This window comes from Plectropomus leopardus, chromosome 22 (genome assembly GCF_026936395.1).
Source record: "Plectropomus leopardus strain MGB_pleo_1.0 chromosome 22, ASM2693639v1, whole genome shotgun sequence".
Classification (NCBI taxonomy): Eukaryota; Metazoa; Chordata; class Actinopteri; order Perciformes; family Serranidae; genus Plectropomus; species Plectropomus leopardus.
In genome coordinates this window covers 18,496,760-18,515,854 of record NC_142197.1, presented here as the reverse complement: position 1 = coordinate 18,515,854, position 19,095 = coordinate 18,496,760, and the positions used below count along the sequence as shown (strand labels likewise).

Below are 19,095 nucleotides of genomic sequence, written 5' to 3'. Positions count from 1 at the left end.
TATGGTGCAGCCATCGAGAGTGGTTAAGTTGGTTAAAATAAGGTGTGGTCCTGGACTTTGTAACTTCTGAATTCATAAGCATTAAACAACAGTATATTACCTGCATATTAATAGGGACATGCTCTGCAATAACATATGAGCCATATGTTATCCTATTAGATTATAACTTCCAGGTGTATAATCCTGACATCTGCAGTGCGGTTTTGCACAATCCATATTTAAAAGTCTTCTCTGGCAAAATTTGCTTCTCTTCTTTACATTTATTTCTTCATTATTTGTATCATTAACCTACATAAATTAGTATCGGATAATGGTATTTGGTATTTGCCTGTAAATTTCTTTCCTCAAAATAAGCATAAAACCTCAATGAACCTCTACATATATTAAACAACAGCATTTTAAATAAGCATTATTAGGGATCAAACTGATTTTTCTCTGTTGCTCCATAGTTTTTCTAAAATTAAGCAGCCAACAGCCCAAGTTAAGTACAACATGTGATATCTAGCGCCATCTACTGTGTGTGGGCTCTCAGCAATGTCTCAGAGTCTCCATCCTGACTGAGGTGAGAGACTGTCTGCGGGTATTTAGCCATAATCTTTTCCTGTTGACTTTCACAGAAAAGCCAGACAACAAAACTCCTCCGAGGACGCTCTGTGTGTTTTCACACAGACAAGTGGGAGGGTGATAATTTATGATTTCTTGCGGGTACCTCGGCACCTGGTCTCTTGTTCCATCTGTGAGGGGAAACACACATGCTAATGTTTTCTGAATTAGAGACAGTCTTCCACACTCTGAAGCTCAGTTAAATACACTTTGTGAAAGAGAGACCGGCTTTGAAGACGTCTGGGATGCAATCTGAGAGCTCGGAAGGACGACTACACTCTGGATTGCATTACAAATTGCGAGACATTTGTCAAGACGCTGTTAAATAAAACTAACTCCTTCATACTTTGAATTTTGTAGCTTCAAATTGTTTTCTGGAAAAATTTCCCTTTGAACAAGTGAAATAGTTCATGGAAAAATTCCCAAATAATTGTTTCAAAGGTCAAAAAATACAAACATAAATTCTGGTTTTACATTTTGGGTATTGTAAAACTGTAAATGTTATCCTTTCCTGGTTTTAAAGGCAGCTTTATAATTAAGTGATGTAGTTTTCTGAATTTACAAGACTTTTCTAGCTGCTCTGTTGTTTGCCTTTACCGACTTTATAATTATATCCACATTACTGATGATTAATTATCAAAGATCTCATGTATCAGTATTTTGTGAATCGATTCTGAGGTATTTGGTCAAAGATATAGTGAAATTTAGTTTTCTCTGTATTCCCTTCTTTAGAATACACATAAATAGTTAAGGTGCAAGCTTTGGAGGATTTTAAGACTCGTATTTTGAAATACAAAGAGCTCCCTATTAGGGTTACAAAATAAGCAATTATTTCAGGAAACTTTTCCAGCAACTAGCTTTTTTTTTACTACTGCATGTCAGTACTTAGAAAACACTGAAAGGACCAGACTGCAGTCATTGTTTTTTCTTATTATTCCGTATTCAGTCTTTATTGATTCGTTATTGAAACAGTACAAAGTTAAAACTCTTGTGATGCTAAAAACTGAATTGCGCCTTCTGTGATATCTATGAAGCACCAGGTACAAATCTCCAAATAAAAAAAGAATATTTCTATGAAAGTCATCTCGTGATTTGGCTTCACTCACCCATTCAATGACACCTTTGAAATCAAACGCCAGCTCTTTGTTGTGCTCAGTGATGAGAGTCTGTCCGTTTATTTCTAAGTATAAAGGTGACAAAGACGCGCGTGTGTGCTCCTGTGATGTATTGCTGCCCTCCAGGGAAGGCAGTAGGTTGTATAGTTAGCTCCTGATGGGGTAAAATCACAACCCTGAAACCACACAACCTACTACCTCACCCTGTACGAACACCATAAGTCACACAGGAAGACGATCTGGAGCTGAAGGTCATCTGGTCACCGTGTCAATAAAAAAAAAAAGCACCACTGTGTCAATATGACACGAATACAGCTGATAATAACAGTAGAGATAAAATGATATATTGAGGTACAAATAAAAAACATTTAAAAAACTGTTAATGGAGTCATTTTGTTAAAACATTTGCAATAAAAAATAATCAATTCTTAAGTAACAGACTCCTACATTTACACTTAAATAACACAAAAAATGTAGATATTTCAGAAATACACTACTGAATGTCAGAGAATCAGAATGGAAAGACTACGTGCTAAATGCGCAGTAAAATGCATGAGGAATTGTTGTTTCAGGTAATTTTCTGATAATTTTAGCAAATTTCTTTCCAATATTTGAGGTAATTTCTTTTTAACTTACTTATTTCCTTCTTTTTATGTTCTTGAAAGAAATCAGGGCAATTTGTTCAGTGTTCAAAGGGTTAAGATACACCTTAATTTTGAAAATCCCATGGCACATCTGTGTCATCGTTTCCGTTCAAGTGCAGATCTTTCCTAAAAATTCAAACGGTGCCAATGGCATCGGGCAGACAACGGGAAGCGGCCGAGAAAAAGACAAAGAGGACATTTACTGATATTGTCTCATATTGATCACAGGCCCCTAAATTGAACAGAATCATCGTGGACGACTTCATATCAACAAATATCAGATGGTCGACAAAAGAATCAATATAACATCGTATTGTAATGCAACTCGCACCCTGATCTATTTTTCTGCCTCTCTCTCTAAAATCAGTGAGAAGTTGCTTTGTTAACCGCGCCGATGATGATGTAAGTGATGATGCCGCCATTACGGTCGCTTCAGGAAAGACAGTAAGTTGTATAGTCATCTGACAGCTTGGGAATGACCCTAAAACTATACAACCTACTACCTCACCCCAAAGGACCGTTTATCTCCTGCAGGTGTCTCTCGTGTCACGCGGGCGATTTTGGACCTGTGGGAGCAAAAATTCACAACTACAAAAGGCCACTCAAACACAATACACACACAAACAAAAAACAAGAAGAAGAAGAGAGCGCAGCGATATGAAATACATACCCTCTGATGAAGATCGTGCAGGTCTTCATCAGAGGGTATGGGGAAAAAAAAAGAAAAAAAAAAAGGGAAAAAGCTACTTAATGGGCCTTTGAGTTGAGATTATATTGTCAAGTATAAACCTGCATGCTCATGGATTATTACTGTATTGCATTAAATGTTTTGTAAGTATATATTATATTTTTAACACACATGGGTCTCAGATGAGTTACAATACCTTTTCAAAGCAATGGCAGATATCTAAAAAAAATAATTTATTTTATCTTTTAAGTTACATCACAGTCACCTTTTTGTTTTGTTTTTATTCTATTTGTTTATGTATTTGATTATTATTATTAATAATGTTATTTTTAAAAAATATGTATTTAATACTTTGATTCTATTTATTGTAAAATAACATTTTATTTTATTTAGTCAGTCATACATGCAAGGGTTTATATTTTGTATTGTTGTTTTTGGAGTTAAAAATTCCACCAAAAATACTTTAAAAAATCATAGTCACCTAATTCTCTCTTTGGCTAAACGCTATGACTTTATTGACCCAAATATCTCTCTGTCAGGATGTGCTGCTTGTATGAGCATAAGGATGAATTAAACTGCTGCAGTAAAATGTAACCCCTAATTTTTTGACAAATTTTGAGTTGTTTTTAAAACTATTTAAGACGATTTTCATTAAATAATCTCTTGACTAAATATTTTTCCAAATAACATTTGATTTTGGTAAGTGGGTTTCACTGTATTTCTGAAATTGCCAAGTTTGTTTTGATTATCATTTCAATTTTTACTGCTTTCTGTATTTACAGGAAATCCAGCTTTGATGTGCGAGCAGAGCAGAGTGAACTGTTCATCTAATTCTGTGTCCCAAAGTCTTTGTGCCTTAATTATTGCATCAAAGAGTGCAGTAAAAAAAAATACTTCCTGGATATCACCTCTGCATGACAGATCATCTCCTCTCTGCAGCTTCAGGTCCGTGCGGTGTAACTGCTTCGCCTCCTCTCGGGTTTCCTCGTCCTGATGGAGACAAATGAGAGGAGAGAGTGAGTGAGAGAGGTCACACTTTCACCTCTTGTGTTACACATGAGAACCACATAACAACAGCGCTCCACTGTGCACCTGAACCTGCATGTGATACGTAACAAACACAGAGAGCAGAATCAGTATTTATTTGAGTTTTACAACCCCAACGCTCAGAGAGTGAGTGCTTCTGTCTGATTAATCTACGAGAGATCTTGTTTGGCAATCTTGTTACCTGATGGCTTCTTAAATGTGTACACACACACACACACACACACACACTGGATAAACCACACCATTAGCTTAGAACTGGTCAGATATATAATCTCTGAATAATCTATCATGCTTCGCCTGTAGCAAATGTGTGCAGGATATTATCTTGATGCAAATTAGCAGAAATTTGTCGTCTGTGTGTGTTTGGCTCAAAGGTCACACAGGCAGGTTGCGGTTGTTTCGAGGAGTTTCCTGAGCGAGACAGGAGAGCTGCGGTTTCCTCTCGAGTTGGGGGAGCGACTGGGGGAGACGCGAGGAAGCGGGATGGGGTCGAACTTATAAAAGTGAGTCATTGCCTGAGCTATTCACATGCACACATACGCACAAGCCAGTTAGTGGCCGTTTAATTGCAAGTCGGTTATCCCATAAATGCCACACAAATCTCTGCACGAGCTACTTAATGTCCAACCAGTGAGGTGCACAACAGACCTGCAGCTCGCTTTTTTTCCCCACTGCTGATGTGTGTAGAGCAAGGTATCAGGCTTACTTTAAGGGTCAATTTGAGCAAATTACACAAAAAATTCTCTTTTACCTCTGATGGTATCTAGTCACACAGCTGTTATTCCTGCACACTTGGAAAAATCCGAGATGTTGACGGAAGACGGAAGTAAACTACATGTTATTTTTGGTGCACACAGCATTTGAAAAACATGTTAAAAAATTCAACAGCAACTTATTTTTCCAGAGAAAGTGTCATAGTTTCTCTTTCGCTGTGAGCTGATTTAATTGGAACTTCTTTCTGCCAAAGAAAGAGTCCCCACAAAAACAGCTGACAGCTCATTATGTGGATTATCCAGAGTAACAGGGACAATGTTTCTGGAAACAGATGTTACTGTTGTGATGTTTCCCTGCTGTGAGCACTACAAACTGAATTCCGTACTCCTACATTGTACTGGGGTCAAGGGCGTAGGTGTCGTTTTTAAAAATTGTGGGACATAAATATAAAACGAGCGTTGCCAGAAAAATTTTAAACATCAAACGCTACATTTTCTGCATTCTGTTGAATTTTTATGAACCAATTTGTGCCTTTCCTACATTAATTTAAGGAGTAAATGTCTTGAATTTTGTCAAAATAAAAGTCCTCTGCTACTTTCATGGTTTTTATTTAATGCAGATGTTCTAAATATTGCGGGGGCTGTGTCCCCTGCAACCCCCTCTGAAATTTGCAACCGGGGCAAGGGCGTGGGTTTCTTTCCAAAACTGTGTGGGACACAAATGAAATGAGCATCAAACTTTTTGCATTCTGGTGAATTTTTATGCACCAATTTGTACCTTTTCTGCATTAATTTATGGGGTAAATGTCTTTAACTTAACTAATAGCTACCTTCGTTTTATTGGGTGGGACAAATACACATATTCTAAATATTAAGGGGGGACGTGTCTCCTGCATTTTCACTACAGCTATGTTTCTTGCAACTTAACACACAGTGTTCAAAATTTCAAACTAATATTTTTAAAGCTACAGTGCACTTACTTGCACTAGCAGAGTGTTAAATTAATCCAGTATATTTTACTGTGTGAAACGTTGAGCCATATCATATTGTTCTCATTAATACCGGTATAATTTTTAATAAGATAAAAACATCATATCGTGACAATGATAATGTTCCAACTTGTTCACATAATGACATTATATTATTACACACGGCAACAACAAACACACTGTTGTTCTTTACAAACTATAAAGCAATGACTGATCATTTTTGGTTTTTTTTTTTACTGAATATCTCAAGGCAAACTGTCACATTTATGCTGACATTTAAAAATAAAACTCTTATTTTGCTGCAATGGTATGTTCTTGTAATTGATGATAAAACATTGTTTATATGTTTTTTTTTTAGTCACATTGTCACAAAAATGCTCTGAACTACTGCGATATCGCCCACTCCCATTTTATAATAATCTAAATTACTTTAAAAACTATGTGTAAAAAAACAAAGTGTTCCCACAGTATTATCCAATCAATACACTCCAGAAAACAAATGTATCCAGTCAGTTACAACCGTAATGGCATTATTAAGTAATAATGACACCCTGCAGCCATGAACTCACTTGCAACTCTCCAAAAGAACACTCGTCAAACGTTTTTGGACACATGGCGCCATAAACTGTAAAACTGTGTTAAACTGTCAAGAATGATCCCTCCAGTGATTTGAGATCAACCACTCGACTCTTTGAAGTGACTGTGTTCCTGCAGGAGTGGCATAAAACTGTCAAAACAGCAAACATAAATCAAAAGTAATTTTTTTTAATTAGTATTTCTTTTTTTCTTTTAAGTAATGGTGCACCAAGTCACATCACTGTGGCAACTGAAGAGAAATATGACATGCGACACAAGCTTGTGACCAGTGACTCAGACCTGAGACCATATTTGCATCTGTGTCCAAAATGATTTAACACATTCATGTGACATGGAAGTTTCTCTTATTTAAGTGAGCTCAAAACAAGACAAAAAGCAGAAAAAAGTTTTGAATTTGAGCCCCACTCTCTGCCTGTGAGGGCGGACTGTCATTCTGCCTGCAGTTGAGCAGAACCACCAACAGGTGTCAGGTCTCCCCAAATAAGCAGGCAGAGTGTGTGCAGAGCCGAGGACTCCCGTGACAATGAGGCCTTTGTGCAGTTCCGGGTGCCAGCCGGTGTGCCCTCGTGTACTGTTTCCCTCTAATCTTCATTTGACCTTTAGGCTGACGGCTTTTCTTTCCCCTTTTTCCTGACTAATTTCCTTTGAGGAGATTATCTTTGAGCTGCACCAGAGACTTTACTGATTCAGATGACATGACACACACAACGCGCCGGACCCTGTTTTGATGGGACCCGTCGCTCGCTGCCACAGTCGTTGCTGTGTGCCGGGAACAGTCGGATTGCGTTCAATAAACTAACGACAAACTGTGTTGATTGTGTTGTGTGCCTGCAGGCCGCGTGAAGAGGGAACCAAAAGATGCATGCTCCCAGATACAGGCACGACTGAAATGATTTTGGCTTTGAGAATTCAGCAGTGTGGTGGCATGCACACACACGAACACACACGCAGTTAAACGCATCCATGAGTGTAAAGTAAATAAATATTTAGATTAAATAAACATATATTTGAAAATATCGAAAATTCATAAAATCTTGAAACTAACCTTGACATTGAGGTTTCCCCAGGAAAATAAAGTCAATCCCAAATAATGAGTCTGCAAATGAAAGAGAAAAACAGGCACATAAATATCGTTACACACACACACACACACACACACACACACACACACACACACACACACACACACACACACACCAAGGTGTCCATGTAGCCCTCAGGTCATAAACCTGCCAAGCAGCTACTTGACTGTATCATTAAGGCTGATTCAACATATGTTAAAGTGATCATGGCTCAGAATACTGCTGCCGAATTTAGACTGGATAACTATATTACCATATCCTGGCCAGTGATGAAGAAGCTTAAGATTCATCTCTAAGAAATCCTTTCACTTCAGAAAATTACCACTGGGAATTATATTACTGTTTTTTGTAAGAATTAAAAATTATTCTTCTTCAACGTGTATTCAGATTTTCATTCATAAGGAATTTTTTAAAATATGGTTCCATTTTAGTTTCTAAAAATAAAATGGAGAAATTTGAAAAATGTTTAAAATATATAAAAAGCATTAACCCAGAGAAATAAACAAGTGTCAAATTTTACAGCAAATAAAATCCTCTTTTTTTTTTTTTTTACAAAAATACTTTTTATGGTTACAAATAATTTTAAATATACTATGCAGGGTTAGACATTACATTAATACATATTACCCCCCCTTCTCTATCACACTCACTCACACACACACACACACACACACACACACACACACACACACACACACTCTCTCTCTCACTGCAGTATCAATTTCATTAAAAACTATTTTATCTAATATAAAGCATAAATAAAGAATATAATTCAATCAATATATAAATATATATATGTATATGGTCTAACAATTAATTCCACACATATTTTTCCATGAGAAAAAAACATAATATTTTTTTAAAAAACAATGGTACTTAAAAAAATACAATGATATAAAATAAATATCAAAATCCATCTTTTTCTAAATTTAACAATACCATTTCAGAGTTTAAAACCAAGCCATGTATGTGAAAACCACACACACACACACACACACACACACACACACACACACACACACCCTCAAGGACTTAGTGCTGCTGAACCCTTAGATATTGAAATGTTAGATTTTCCCACCAACTGTCTTTCTGCTTCATTTAAATTCTCCCTGCAAAACAAAACCTTATGACTAAAACACATTCTCTCTCTCTCTCTCTCACACACACACACACACACACACACTCACTCTTAAACTAGAGGAGGTGAAAGTGAAATGCATCTGAAAGTAAAACACGACAAACACGTCTCAGTCCTCATCTATCTTCCTGTTTGACGCTTAACAAATTAAAAGCTGCCTTTTGAGACAATTTGCTGAAGCGCAAGTAATAAAACTATCTGTGTCTGACTTCATCTCTAACACTGATGTGCTCATCATGGCTGTGAGTGCTCTGAATGATAATCCATATTTGTCTGTGTGTGCCTCTTAAAATGCTCCCTTTTCACTACAAGTGTATGTGCCTCTGTATTCTACTCAAATACACCTATGTGTGTATGAGTGAGACTGTGTGGCCCTCTGTGGTGAGTGCATTATGTGTGTGTGAGGTGCATGTGTGTGTGAATGCTCAGAGGAGGAGGCTGTGCCCTGCACTCCTTGGGAGAGGCGTGGGAACCCCATTCATCTTAGGAGCCAGGGTTCATTGTGGGGTACATAGCATCAAATGTGTCTGGGTGTTTGCCTGTGTGTGTGTGTGTGTGTGTGTGTGTGTGTATGTTCGTGTGTGCATGCATGCATCCTGTGTGTCTGGTTGAAGATGTAGTGTGATGGTCTTTATGTTAGCTTACATATTCCCTTCATTTTTGCTGTTTTCTAACAGTGTGGAACAAATCATATGAATATCTTTACCCACCAGCATCGCAGATTCTATAATGAGGCAAAATCCGTTATATCTAAATCACTTTTTTCACATACACACAAAAAAAAAATGCAGGACTCCTCAGTGGTTTATCCTTTACAATGTAAAATGAAAAAATTTGAAGTGTAGGAAATCAGTGCGCTGTATAAAAGCTTTGCGTGAAAAATATGTAATTTTTAAAAAATAAATTCCTAACCAGGTTTGTTTGTTCTCGTCTTTTTCAGGGTGAAATATTCGTTGTAAGACTGCCAACTTTTGAGAAAATAAACTGCATGACTTTCTTGTTATCTGTGAGATAAACAGACCTGACAGATGAGACACTGTAAGTATGCAGAGGACAATTTAAAACATGTTGACGCCAAAAGAAAAACACTTTACAAAGTTTTAAATTTTTTTTTTTTTTAAACTTAATGGTTTACCTGCAGGACCTCTGATTGTGAAAAGCAGAACGACTCGCCGCAAATATTCCTTTTTATTTCTACAGCATGTGTGTTAGAGAGTTAGATGGAATAAGAAAAGAACTAGAAAAAACGAGCAGAGAAAAAACAAAAACCAATCACATCCGTGATTTGCCTCTACTGCAGTTTTTACTGCTGGACCTTGTGAGCTGATTGGTGCTCAGCAATGACGTGTCCCTTCTCCAAACGCTGACGTATTAACTCGTAATTTCACCGGGCTGAGGGTCTCAGAAGAGGGGCTTAGACGCGCCGATTGCGGCAAGCGAAATCGGGGTATCCTGCCGACGTGATGGTGATGGCGGCGCTCGCGCCAGGCCCTGCGGTGCGAAGAGTGGCAGATGAATAGGCCTGTCAAACGTAGGACGTAGGTGGGATGACTAGAGCTATCTGTGATGAGTCACGCTGCCTCCACTCCTACCTATTGGTCATGGTAGACTCTGATGTGCTGAGGTGTTCAACATGAAGCCATGTCGACAGGAAAAAAAAAGTAAGAATTTTCAATTAGCGTTCGATCGAAAAAATTGATTAATGCGCAATAATTAAAAGATGCCACACTAGAAGGCATGAGGGGTGTGGCAAATTGAGTTTTTTTTAATTATGTGGAAAATATGAAATAACACAGACAAAATTAGAGCTGATATTCTTCCTGGGGGATGAAGCAGGTGTGATACTAATATTAATGACAATACAACTTTTATTAATTCTTCATAAAGCATACCGCTCTATTCCGGCTCAATTACACAACCAAAACGCTGTGTATGTAGGTTACATCGCTTCGGATTTAATTGAGTCTTCAAACCGTATAATCGAACTGAAGATAAATGTCTACAGCTTTATGCCTTGAAGCATTTTGCTCGTTTACGTAAAATAAATTTTTTAAAAAAATGATGAACGCTTCATACGAGAGCCACATTAGCGATAAAGCATAATGGCAGGTATGTCCAAAAGGCCTAATCGAGCTGTATCAAAGCTACGTGTGGCCACGTGTCAGCAATGACCCATTTTCTGATGTTTAACCTTCCATTACGAACCAGAAACCATGCACGCATTCACTAATACGAGGTTTTAATGAGAAAACTCAACATTACAATCGCCGCTAATAGTTTTCTGATAGCTGACCAGGAGAGAAAAGGGGAGAGAGACACAGAGACAGACTGAGAGAAGGAGAGAGAGAGAGCGTTATGGTGGGGCTCGGCCTTGTGTAGCAGGCCCTGTCTGGCCCTCGGCCCAACATTACAGCACTAGTCCCCCTCTGCTCCCTCCAAAACCGTCTCTCTTTCACACACACAAAAGGCCGACCTGGAGTGCAGAACTGCAGGTAGGAAAGCACCAGAGCAGGGATTAGCTCGGTTTCGTCTGAAATCCAAAGCCCATGCCACGTTTCCCCCCTTGGTTTGCCTATATTTAGTTAAGCCTCCCCTCTCTGGATAGTCATGGAGCCCTGAAGGAAACAACACCCCGACTTTAAACATACCACTTCGCAAATCCGACTTGACCGAAGTCGCGCCGTCGCGTTTGTTTCGTCTTTGTGTGTCATCATTTTGTCCAGAGAAAAACCTCTGCATGTGTGCATGCTTCACACAGACATACGTGCACACTTACCTCCACACCCACACACACACACTCGGACTTACCCGGTTGGACTTTGTAGGCAACTGGCACCCGCACCACAGTCATCGGCAATCTGGAAAAGAAGCGCCGAAATCTCCGCCGTTCATTGTGCCGGATCCCTCTGTAGCTGCACGCAGTATGTCCACATATCCTCTCTGTAGAGAAGGGCAGAGAAGGAGCTCGAATTCAGTCACACAGCTCTGCACTCCCTGCAAGGAGTAGGCGGGCACGCCAACGAGAGACCCATTCAGAGTCCCAGAAAGTGCCAGCCTCCCTGTCTGCCTCAACGCCTTGCCTGTGTGTCTGTCTGCCCATCTGTCTGCCCCTCTGTCTGGGTTTTACCCTGTCAATCTGGCCGCCTTAACCCCCAAACCTGTCTCTGAGCCTCGGGGAACCTGCCTAACCTCAGCTAACTGCCTTCTAATATTTACAAACCGGCTCCCCTCGCTCTCCCCTGTCTGCCACCTCCTAGTCTGAGACTGTCAGGGCCCGCCACAATAAGGAGGCCATGTGGGTTTCCCATGGAGTCGCGTGTTCCTCCCGTCTGGCAGTTAACAAGGCTTTGAATGAGGAATGTTAGCAAACAGAGCCGCTGAATGTCGGGTGAATGCTAAGCCAGGCAGCCAGTCAGATCGCAGCACTGGCCCGGGCATATGAATAATGCAGAAGACTCGACAGGGAGGAGAGGAGGCATGGCTCCGCCTCCCACTGCCCCTTCCAAACTCCACCCGCCCCTCCTTCTTTTCCCCGCTTGAAACTCAAATGCCTTCACGGGAGCAAGAGAGCAGAGAGGTTGGGGAGGGAGGAGGTGGGGAGGGGGGGGGATTCAAGATCTCTGCTGCTGCTACTCACTCATGCAATACATAAAAAAAATAAAAAGTCCTGCAAGCGGAGAAGAGTTACACATGTACACGCGTTATTACTGCAAATCACTTCTTGAAACATGCCACTTTTTGCCTGTCGTTGGGAACTATCTCACTCTTTTTTGGCTTTTTGTGTCTTTTGTTAGGAATTGGCACCTGTCCCAGAAAAAGCCCCGTCCCTGCTCCGCCCTCCTGCTCCCCTTTCACTGGAGACTGCCCACGAGAGAGAGAGAGAGAGAGAGAGAGAGAGAGAGAGAGAGAGAGAGAGAGAGAGAGAGAGAGAGAGAGAGAGAGAGAAGGAGAGAGACAGGGAGAGAGCGTGAGGAAGAGAGGGTGGGGCAGAAAACCCAAAAGAGGGAGAGGTTTAGAGATGGAAAGGGTGAGGAAGGAGGAGGTCAGAGGAGATAAGAGCACAGCAAAATACATGAGAAATCATCTGCTGAAATCCAGATACATGCACAGGTAACACAACATCGAGCAGCCGCTCGAAACAACACGCTAAAAACAAACTACAGTCTTCGTCCTCGGCTTCTGGGAGGACTCACGCGAAAAGGAAGCATGGCAAGCAATCGAGAAGCACGTGCTCGCAAAAAAAAAAAAGAGCCTTCGCATCACGGTGGAGCTCAAACCCCAAAAACCACTGATTCAACCCTGTCCAGTTTAACTCTACCGACGACAACCCAGAAGCAGCAAAAACTGAGCAAATGCGTGTGATCAGTGCCCGCAGAGTGAAGAAAAACTGGGGGTCCTGAAAAATGTCTTCGCAAATGGAGCAGCGGCGTCGAAGTGGGAGTAAAGCGAAGCCACTTGTTGCATGATATTGAGGAGCAGATCTTGCAAAGAGAAGCGAGAGCAGGCACAGGGTTAAAATCCTGGGACTGGGAGTAGTAAAAAATCCCTCCCTCTTTTGGCACAGACTAGCTAAAGGGGAGGGCCCGCCTGTAGAAATAGCAGCAGAGCGTTTTTCCCCTCTTTTTTTTTCAGAGCTGCAGCGTCCTAGTCTACCCTCTTGCATGTGGCCGGGACCCAGGGAGAGAGGAGGAGGAGAGCGATGGATAGAAAAAGAAGCGAGAGCCGGGAGGGGAGGGGGCGAGAGAGGGAGGGGAGAAGAGCTGTGAGTGGAGGAGAAAGGGCTCAGCTGATGATGAAACAGGGACGTGTGGGAGTGCGTGCGCACTACGCATTTTCATCACCAGGTCGGCGCTGCGTGCGCGTGCATGAGGCGAGGTGGGGAGCAAGAGGAGGAGGAGGAGGGGGGGCAGTGCACTTCTCCTGAGGAGGAGAGTCACAGCAAACACTCACAAATGATTAAAGGATTCTGGGACAACACCTAACTTTGTGGGAAAGATTAACGATTCATTTCAAAGTTTAATATCAGACAATAGTCTTTGACCTACATGCTCTTTATCACAAAACTTCCGGGGGCAACAGAGGCGATGGCGGTCCCCTAATAAAGGCCGAAATTCTGGCACGATCGCTTATGAATATCGTCGTGATTGCTGCTCCTATATCTCGGCCACAGACACGTTAATGAGTTGAAAAGCTATACTGACTGCTTTGGCACGCAATCAAAGACAGATAAGCACCTGGGTGCGACTGCCCTGCCATGATTGCAACAGTGCTGTAAAATCCTGTAATATTTACCGCAGTGCGCCCGCCATGTGCCATTACTAGGCCACCCTCGCCTTGCTGCGATCTGCAGCAGCGGTCCTGCGTGCGAATAAGGAGAGGAGAAATGTCGGGCAGGAACCGAACGATAAAATGGACTCTGCTGATGACTCGGCTCGTGTCCTGCACCCTCCTTCTCCCCCCTTCCGCCTCCCCCCACCTCAGTGTCCAGCCTATTCTGTCTCCCACCCTTTCTTGTCCTTTCAGTAGCACTCTTATAGCCTACAGTAATAAACAGCCCTGCTCTGAACAGCTAGTGTTAATTTAAGCCTGCATGAGGAGGATCCTTTTTATGTGTTTTTGTGCCAGATACCACCCCTGCTGCCCCCCCCCCCATGCACACCTACCAACCTCTGCATTAGCCTGCTGAAGGTTATTCACACCCGTCCGACTTCCCTCCCCGAAAAAAACTTCTCTGCGGCCAAAATGCTTGTAATGTCCCTTAGCTGTTTGCAACAGATTCCCTCATGGCAGAAAAACAACTTCCTCTCTTTTGGACGCCATTCCCCTCCCCTCCAGTCTTCTCTTTCCCAAAAGAAACTCAGCACAGGCAAATTTTTTCCCCTCCTCTCTCCCCAAAGTAGCAGCCGCACAAAAGAGAGGGGAAAAAGGGAAAAGTGTCCAAAAAAACGACGGATCTCACATCATGGAGCACAGCTAGCTGCTCTTGATTTCAATCTGTCTTTATTGCTTGATTCTAGAGGAATGCGCACATTGCGAACAAACAAACCTCCTTATATTCATTCAAACGTTTTCTCATTTGTATGTTTTTGACTGTGCAGAGCGAACGTGAGCGATTGAACAGCAAACTAATATGGCCGCTTGGTTAGTTGCAGTCTCTCCTACCTCCTCACTCTCAGTCCTGGAGGGTGAAAGAAAAGGCGTTACGCTGCTGTGTGTGTTTCTACCTCAGAGGACGGACCCAGAGAGAGAGAGACACACACACAGAGTGAATGCACTTGTCTTGCCTAACTCTCCTCAGCTTTCCAAAGTCTCAAATGAAACTTCTGTGTTCTGTGTCTCGCTGCAACGTTCGCATATCAAAAACACACAACGCACGATCACAAAAACTTCCAGAAAAACGATTGCGAGCGAGACAGAAATCAGGTTACTATCAGGGCTTCAACACATGATTTCACTGCACTTTATCAAGATATAAACTTGCTCGTGTCACTTGATGAGAAAAACGGACCGAGCACCAAACAGTCATCGGATTGGACCCTGTGACGTCGCATCTCGCCACGTCTTTGAACCAATCGCAATCGCTGCAAGCATAAAACGCCACTACAACAGCATGCTGCGTATAAATCACACAATAGTGTAAACAAGCGCATGTTTCATCAGCAATTTTAAGAGTCCTTTAGCCCTACCTCGTCTATCTAAGACACTGTTTCTGCGAGTCGGTTGTTTACCATCTAACATGTGGCAAGAATTCAGAGTTCACTTGAGGATACGACTCTGGTTTTGGCTCAGCTGCCAACTTCTGACACTGTAGCCCTCTGCGCGGCCTCGCCCCTGCAGGAGCGGCCTGCGTAATGCTGCCATTGATGAAACTCCAATATTAACAACCTCATTTATGACACCTCCAAGAGTCCACAACCGCAATTTTTTCAGCTCCTTCACCTCCAGGTTAAATCCAAGCTGTGCTCTTTACATGTATTGTCAGGTTATTAAAAAAAACACATTCTTTCACATGCATGCAAGTCATGTTTTAAAGCTCAAAACACAGTAGGTAAAGACAAGCTGCAGTCAAGTGATTAGGATTTACCGCATGATCTTTAAAAGATGCTGAGGGGAGGGGAAATGAAATAAAAAACACTATCAAATAAAACGACCGCAGTGAACGTGTCAATGATGCGCAACTCATGTTGCATGGTGGCAACATGGCAGTGAATGTCTCACAGTCAAAATGAGTTATAGTTCATGAGCTGAAACAACGGAGTTGTTGATTCAGTGGTCTTATCAGATCCCCGGCGCCTCCACATTCTTATGAATCATCCCACGGATCAACTGCGACAAACACCACCGATCAACATACACAATTTATAGCGCTCGCGCACACACACACACAGCTCAATGCTGTGCTGCCCCGGGACTGACAGCAATTAAGAATAATATGAGTCACAATATTTTTAACACTCAGTGGCAAAAAACATACTATATTAATATTGACAAATCACAACTTAAATTGTAATGCAAACATTTGTTTTTGTAGGAGCAGATTAGCTCAAAACAGCTGTCTCTCTTACAGGAAATGTTTCATTAGAAACAGCAAAAAAAACCAACAAAATCACAAATTTATAATTCCTTTTTGCAACAAAAATGCTATTTCATTCATGTATTAGTTGTAGCTTTTAGTGAGCAGTTAATAAAATGCAGTTAAATAAGTAGAACCACCTGGGAATGCCAGTAAAGAGAGATGTGGCCCTCTCTGCGGCAGCCACTTCACTGAATACATGACTTATTGCATGTAAAAAGCCAAAGTTCGGGTGTTTTTTTTACAAGCTTAAGACGTCCTCCTGAATGGTAATAACTCACACGTATAACCCCACTTGTATTTTCACCTTATAAGTTACAGCCATCTATACATTCACACTCCGGCGAACACACACACACACGCTTCCTCCTCTGCTCGGTGACCAGTGCGGCGCGCCCGCTCCCTCTACGAGGTGGTCTGCTGAGGGGCCCCTCAGCAGCACGCGCCTCGACAACTTCTCTATTACAGCCGTGACCCCTAAGGTCATTCTCTGAAGGGTTCTGAACAAAGGCCACGACCCTGGGGTCAGAAGTGTAACGCCGGGGGCAGGCCGGGGCCCCACGGCAAAGGGAGCGTGCTGTTTGCTTTGAAAGGTAAGGATCACTAACACAGAGGCCTAATAAGGATTAAGGGGCCATCCCCTTTGGGATGTCACTCTGGGGCCTCATACATCAGTCTCTATTAACCTCCGTGACCCCCGGCGGCCATTATGGGGCTACGGGTCACAGCCGCTCACGCGTCAAAGCTGTAAAAACCTAACGTCGCATGCAGCCTTGAACATGGCTGCTGTTTATTACATGGACAAATTGTTTTAAGGGGTAAACGCTTTGTCACACAGGACGCAGGCCTCCTTCTGACGAGACAGGCGGCTTTCATCTTGTTGCAGCAGTTGCTAGATTTGAGTTTTTTTATGAAGAAAATCACAGGCAAAAAGTGATCAAACATCAAGTTTTTTGTCTCAGTGATAAAATAAAAGCCCAATGAGTCGTTTTAAAAATGAAATATCCATCTTAAAATCACGTGAAAGCAACAGAAATATTTTTTTTTTCGATTTGATAAAGAGCCAGAGAGAGTTCAGCAAAACTTCGATAAAAGCAGGTGAACAGGAATCGAGAGGCAGAATCACAAAATGGAGGACAGGAGGAGACAACATGGCGCCCGAGTGATGCACTCACTCACACATTGCTCATGATCTGCCAAATTCGCTACAAAAACGTTATACATTGTGCAACGTATGTCCACATGTAAAACAAAGTTATTTTTTTTTAACAAATGCCAACACAGAAATCTACAATGAGTGGACTGCAGGAGATACAGAAACAAATTCCTTCAGTCACTTTGGGACCAAACAGATCCAAAGGTTAACCCTCTGCAGTCTGTCAGCATGAGGGACACAGTGTGCAGATAAACTGAAGGCTTTTTTTTTGTTTTCCAATTTGATTCGTTCACATCAAATTTATTGATTTCTTCTTTTAAAAAAAAAAAAAACTGTCAGGGAAAAACAAAGTATTTTAATTGTTTCAAAGTTCATAACAAGTATAAAAAATAATGATTTCGTGCCCGAATGAAAGAAGAAAAAGTCTGAACTATTACAGCATTTCTTTCTTTCTTAATATAATTGACACAAAATGAAAACAATCTAATACATTTATTTGAAAAACAGGAGGAGAAACTGAATACATACAAATCTACAGTATCTCTCTCCTTCTTTCTCTCTCTCTCTCTATATATATACATACACATACTATATACACAAAAATATTTATCTTGATTATATATATATCAAGGTCAAAATAATTGGTAAAGTAATGGGAGCCAGCATTCTGTGGAGTAAAGAAGGAGGTAAATTTTTTAGTCTGGAATCAAAATGTGTTTTTTTTCTGCTTCAAATAAATTTTTCAAAACCCTGAGTGAATTTATGAATTCATTTAAAAAGTGACTTGACAGAATACAGGACTTAGTTCAAAAGGAAAAGTGTAAAAATTCTAATCTAAATTTTAATGTAACCTAATAAGATAGAAGGAAAAGAAAGTTTGATTAAAAAAAAAAGACTAAGCGTTTATTCTGAAAAGATTCTGCATATTTTAACAACAAAACCATGATAATTTAGTTTTTCCTGCTTTCTGTTGCACAACATTTCATAATAAATTTAACTTTGACCTCTTTTCATAAACTGAACTCTGGAGAGTAATATGGCAAAGTTGCAAATGGAGTGTGCTTCTTTTCAATCAAAGTTTCATCACAACTTAATGATAAATATATTTCTTTTAAAACAAACATTTATAATTATTGCTTAAAAATTTGGATGTGGCAATTTTATAAACTACTGAACTTCTTTTCTCTTTCTCTCTGTTTGTGCAATTAAAAGTATTTTAAGTCGACTTTTCTTCAGGATGTTATATTCTTATGAAATTCTAAATCTCTTTAGAAAGGTGGAATAATAAAATATAATAAATATATAACTGTAAAGAAAATAAGCGTCCATCTGCGTGTGCAAAATTATTTGAGTTTCAGACATTCTGAATGTGTAATTTTAAGAGGATCCTTTTCAAATGCAGCTATCATTACTGCAAATTGCTTGGATCTTTTCCGTTTTTTTTTTAAATACATATATATTAAACATTTTAAACATAAGAATTAAATCCATTATCCATTTTTATTCTTCTATAAAGATGATTTTGAAAACTTTTACATCACAAATGCACAGAAGGGTAAAGCAGCTGACTGAGACTTCAAAGAAACACAGTGGTGAAAGCCTGCAAGGTCACAAAAACGCCCTCGAGTATTTTCCGATCACAGTTCACACTTATCAAGGCCACTGACGGAGCACTTTGATTCGAATGTATTTCTTGATAATCATTAAGCCACTCACCTCTGAAAACTGAGCTTCTGTGTGTGGAGGGAGC

General features: G+C 40.7%; 1 protein-coding gene across 1 annotated transcript in view; it reads right to left on the bottom strand.

Moving 5' to 3' along the window:
* Positions 1–1,521: 1,521 nt before the first annotated feature.
* LOC148185897 (uncharacterized) overlaps positions 1,522–19,095 on the bottom strand; it is a 39,213-nt gene continuing 21,639 nt past the window's right edge. The window contains exons 4-6 of the mRNA XM_088072668.1: positions 11,425–11,556; positions 7,442–7,492; positions 1,522–4,040 (exon numbers count right to left, since the gene is read on the bottom strand). Coding sequence (XP_087928794.1) covers positions 3,973–4,040; positions 7,442–7,492; positions 11,425–11,556 — 251 coding nt within the window. The 3' untranslated portion in view covers positions 1,522–3,972. The remainder of the gene's footprint in view (positions 4,041–7,441; positions 7,493–11,424; positions 11,557–19,095) is intronic.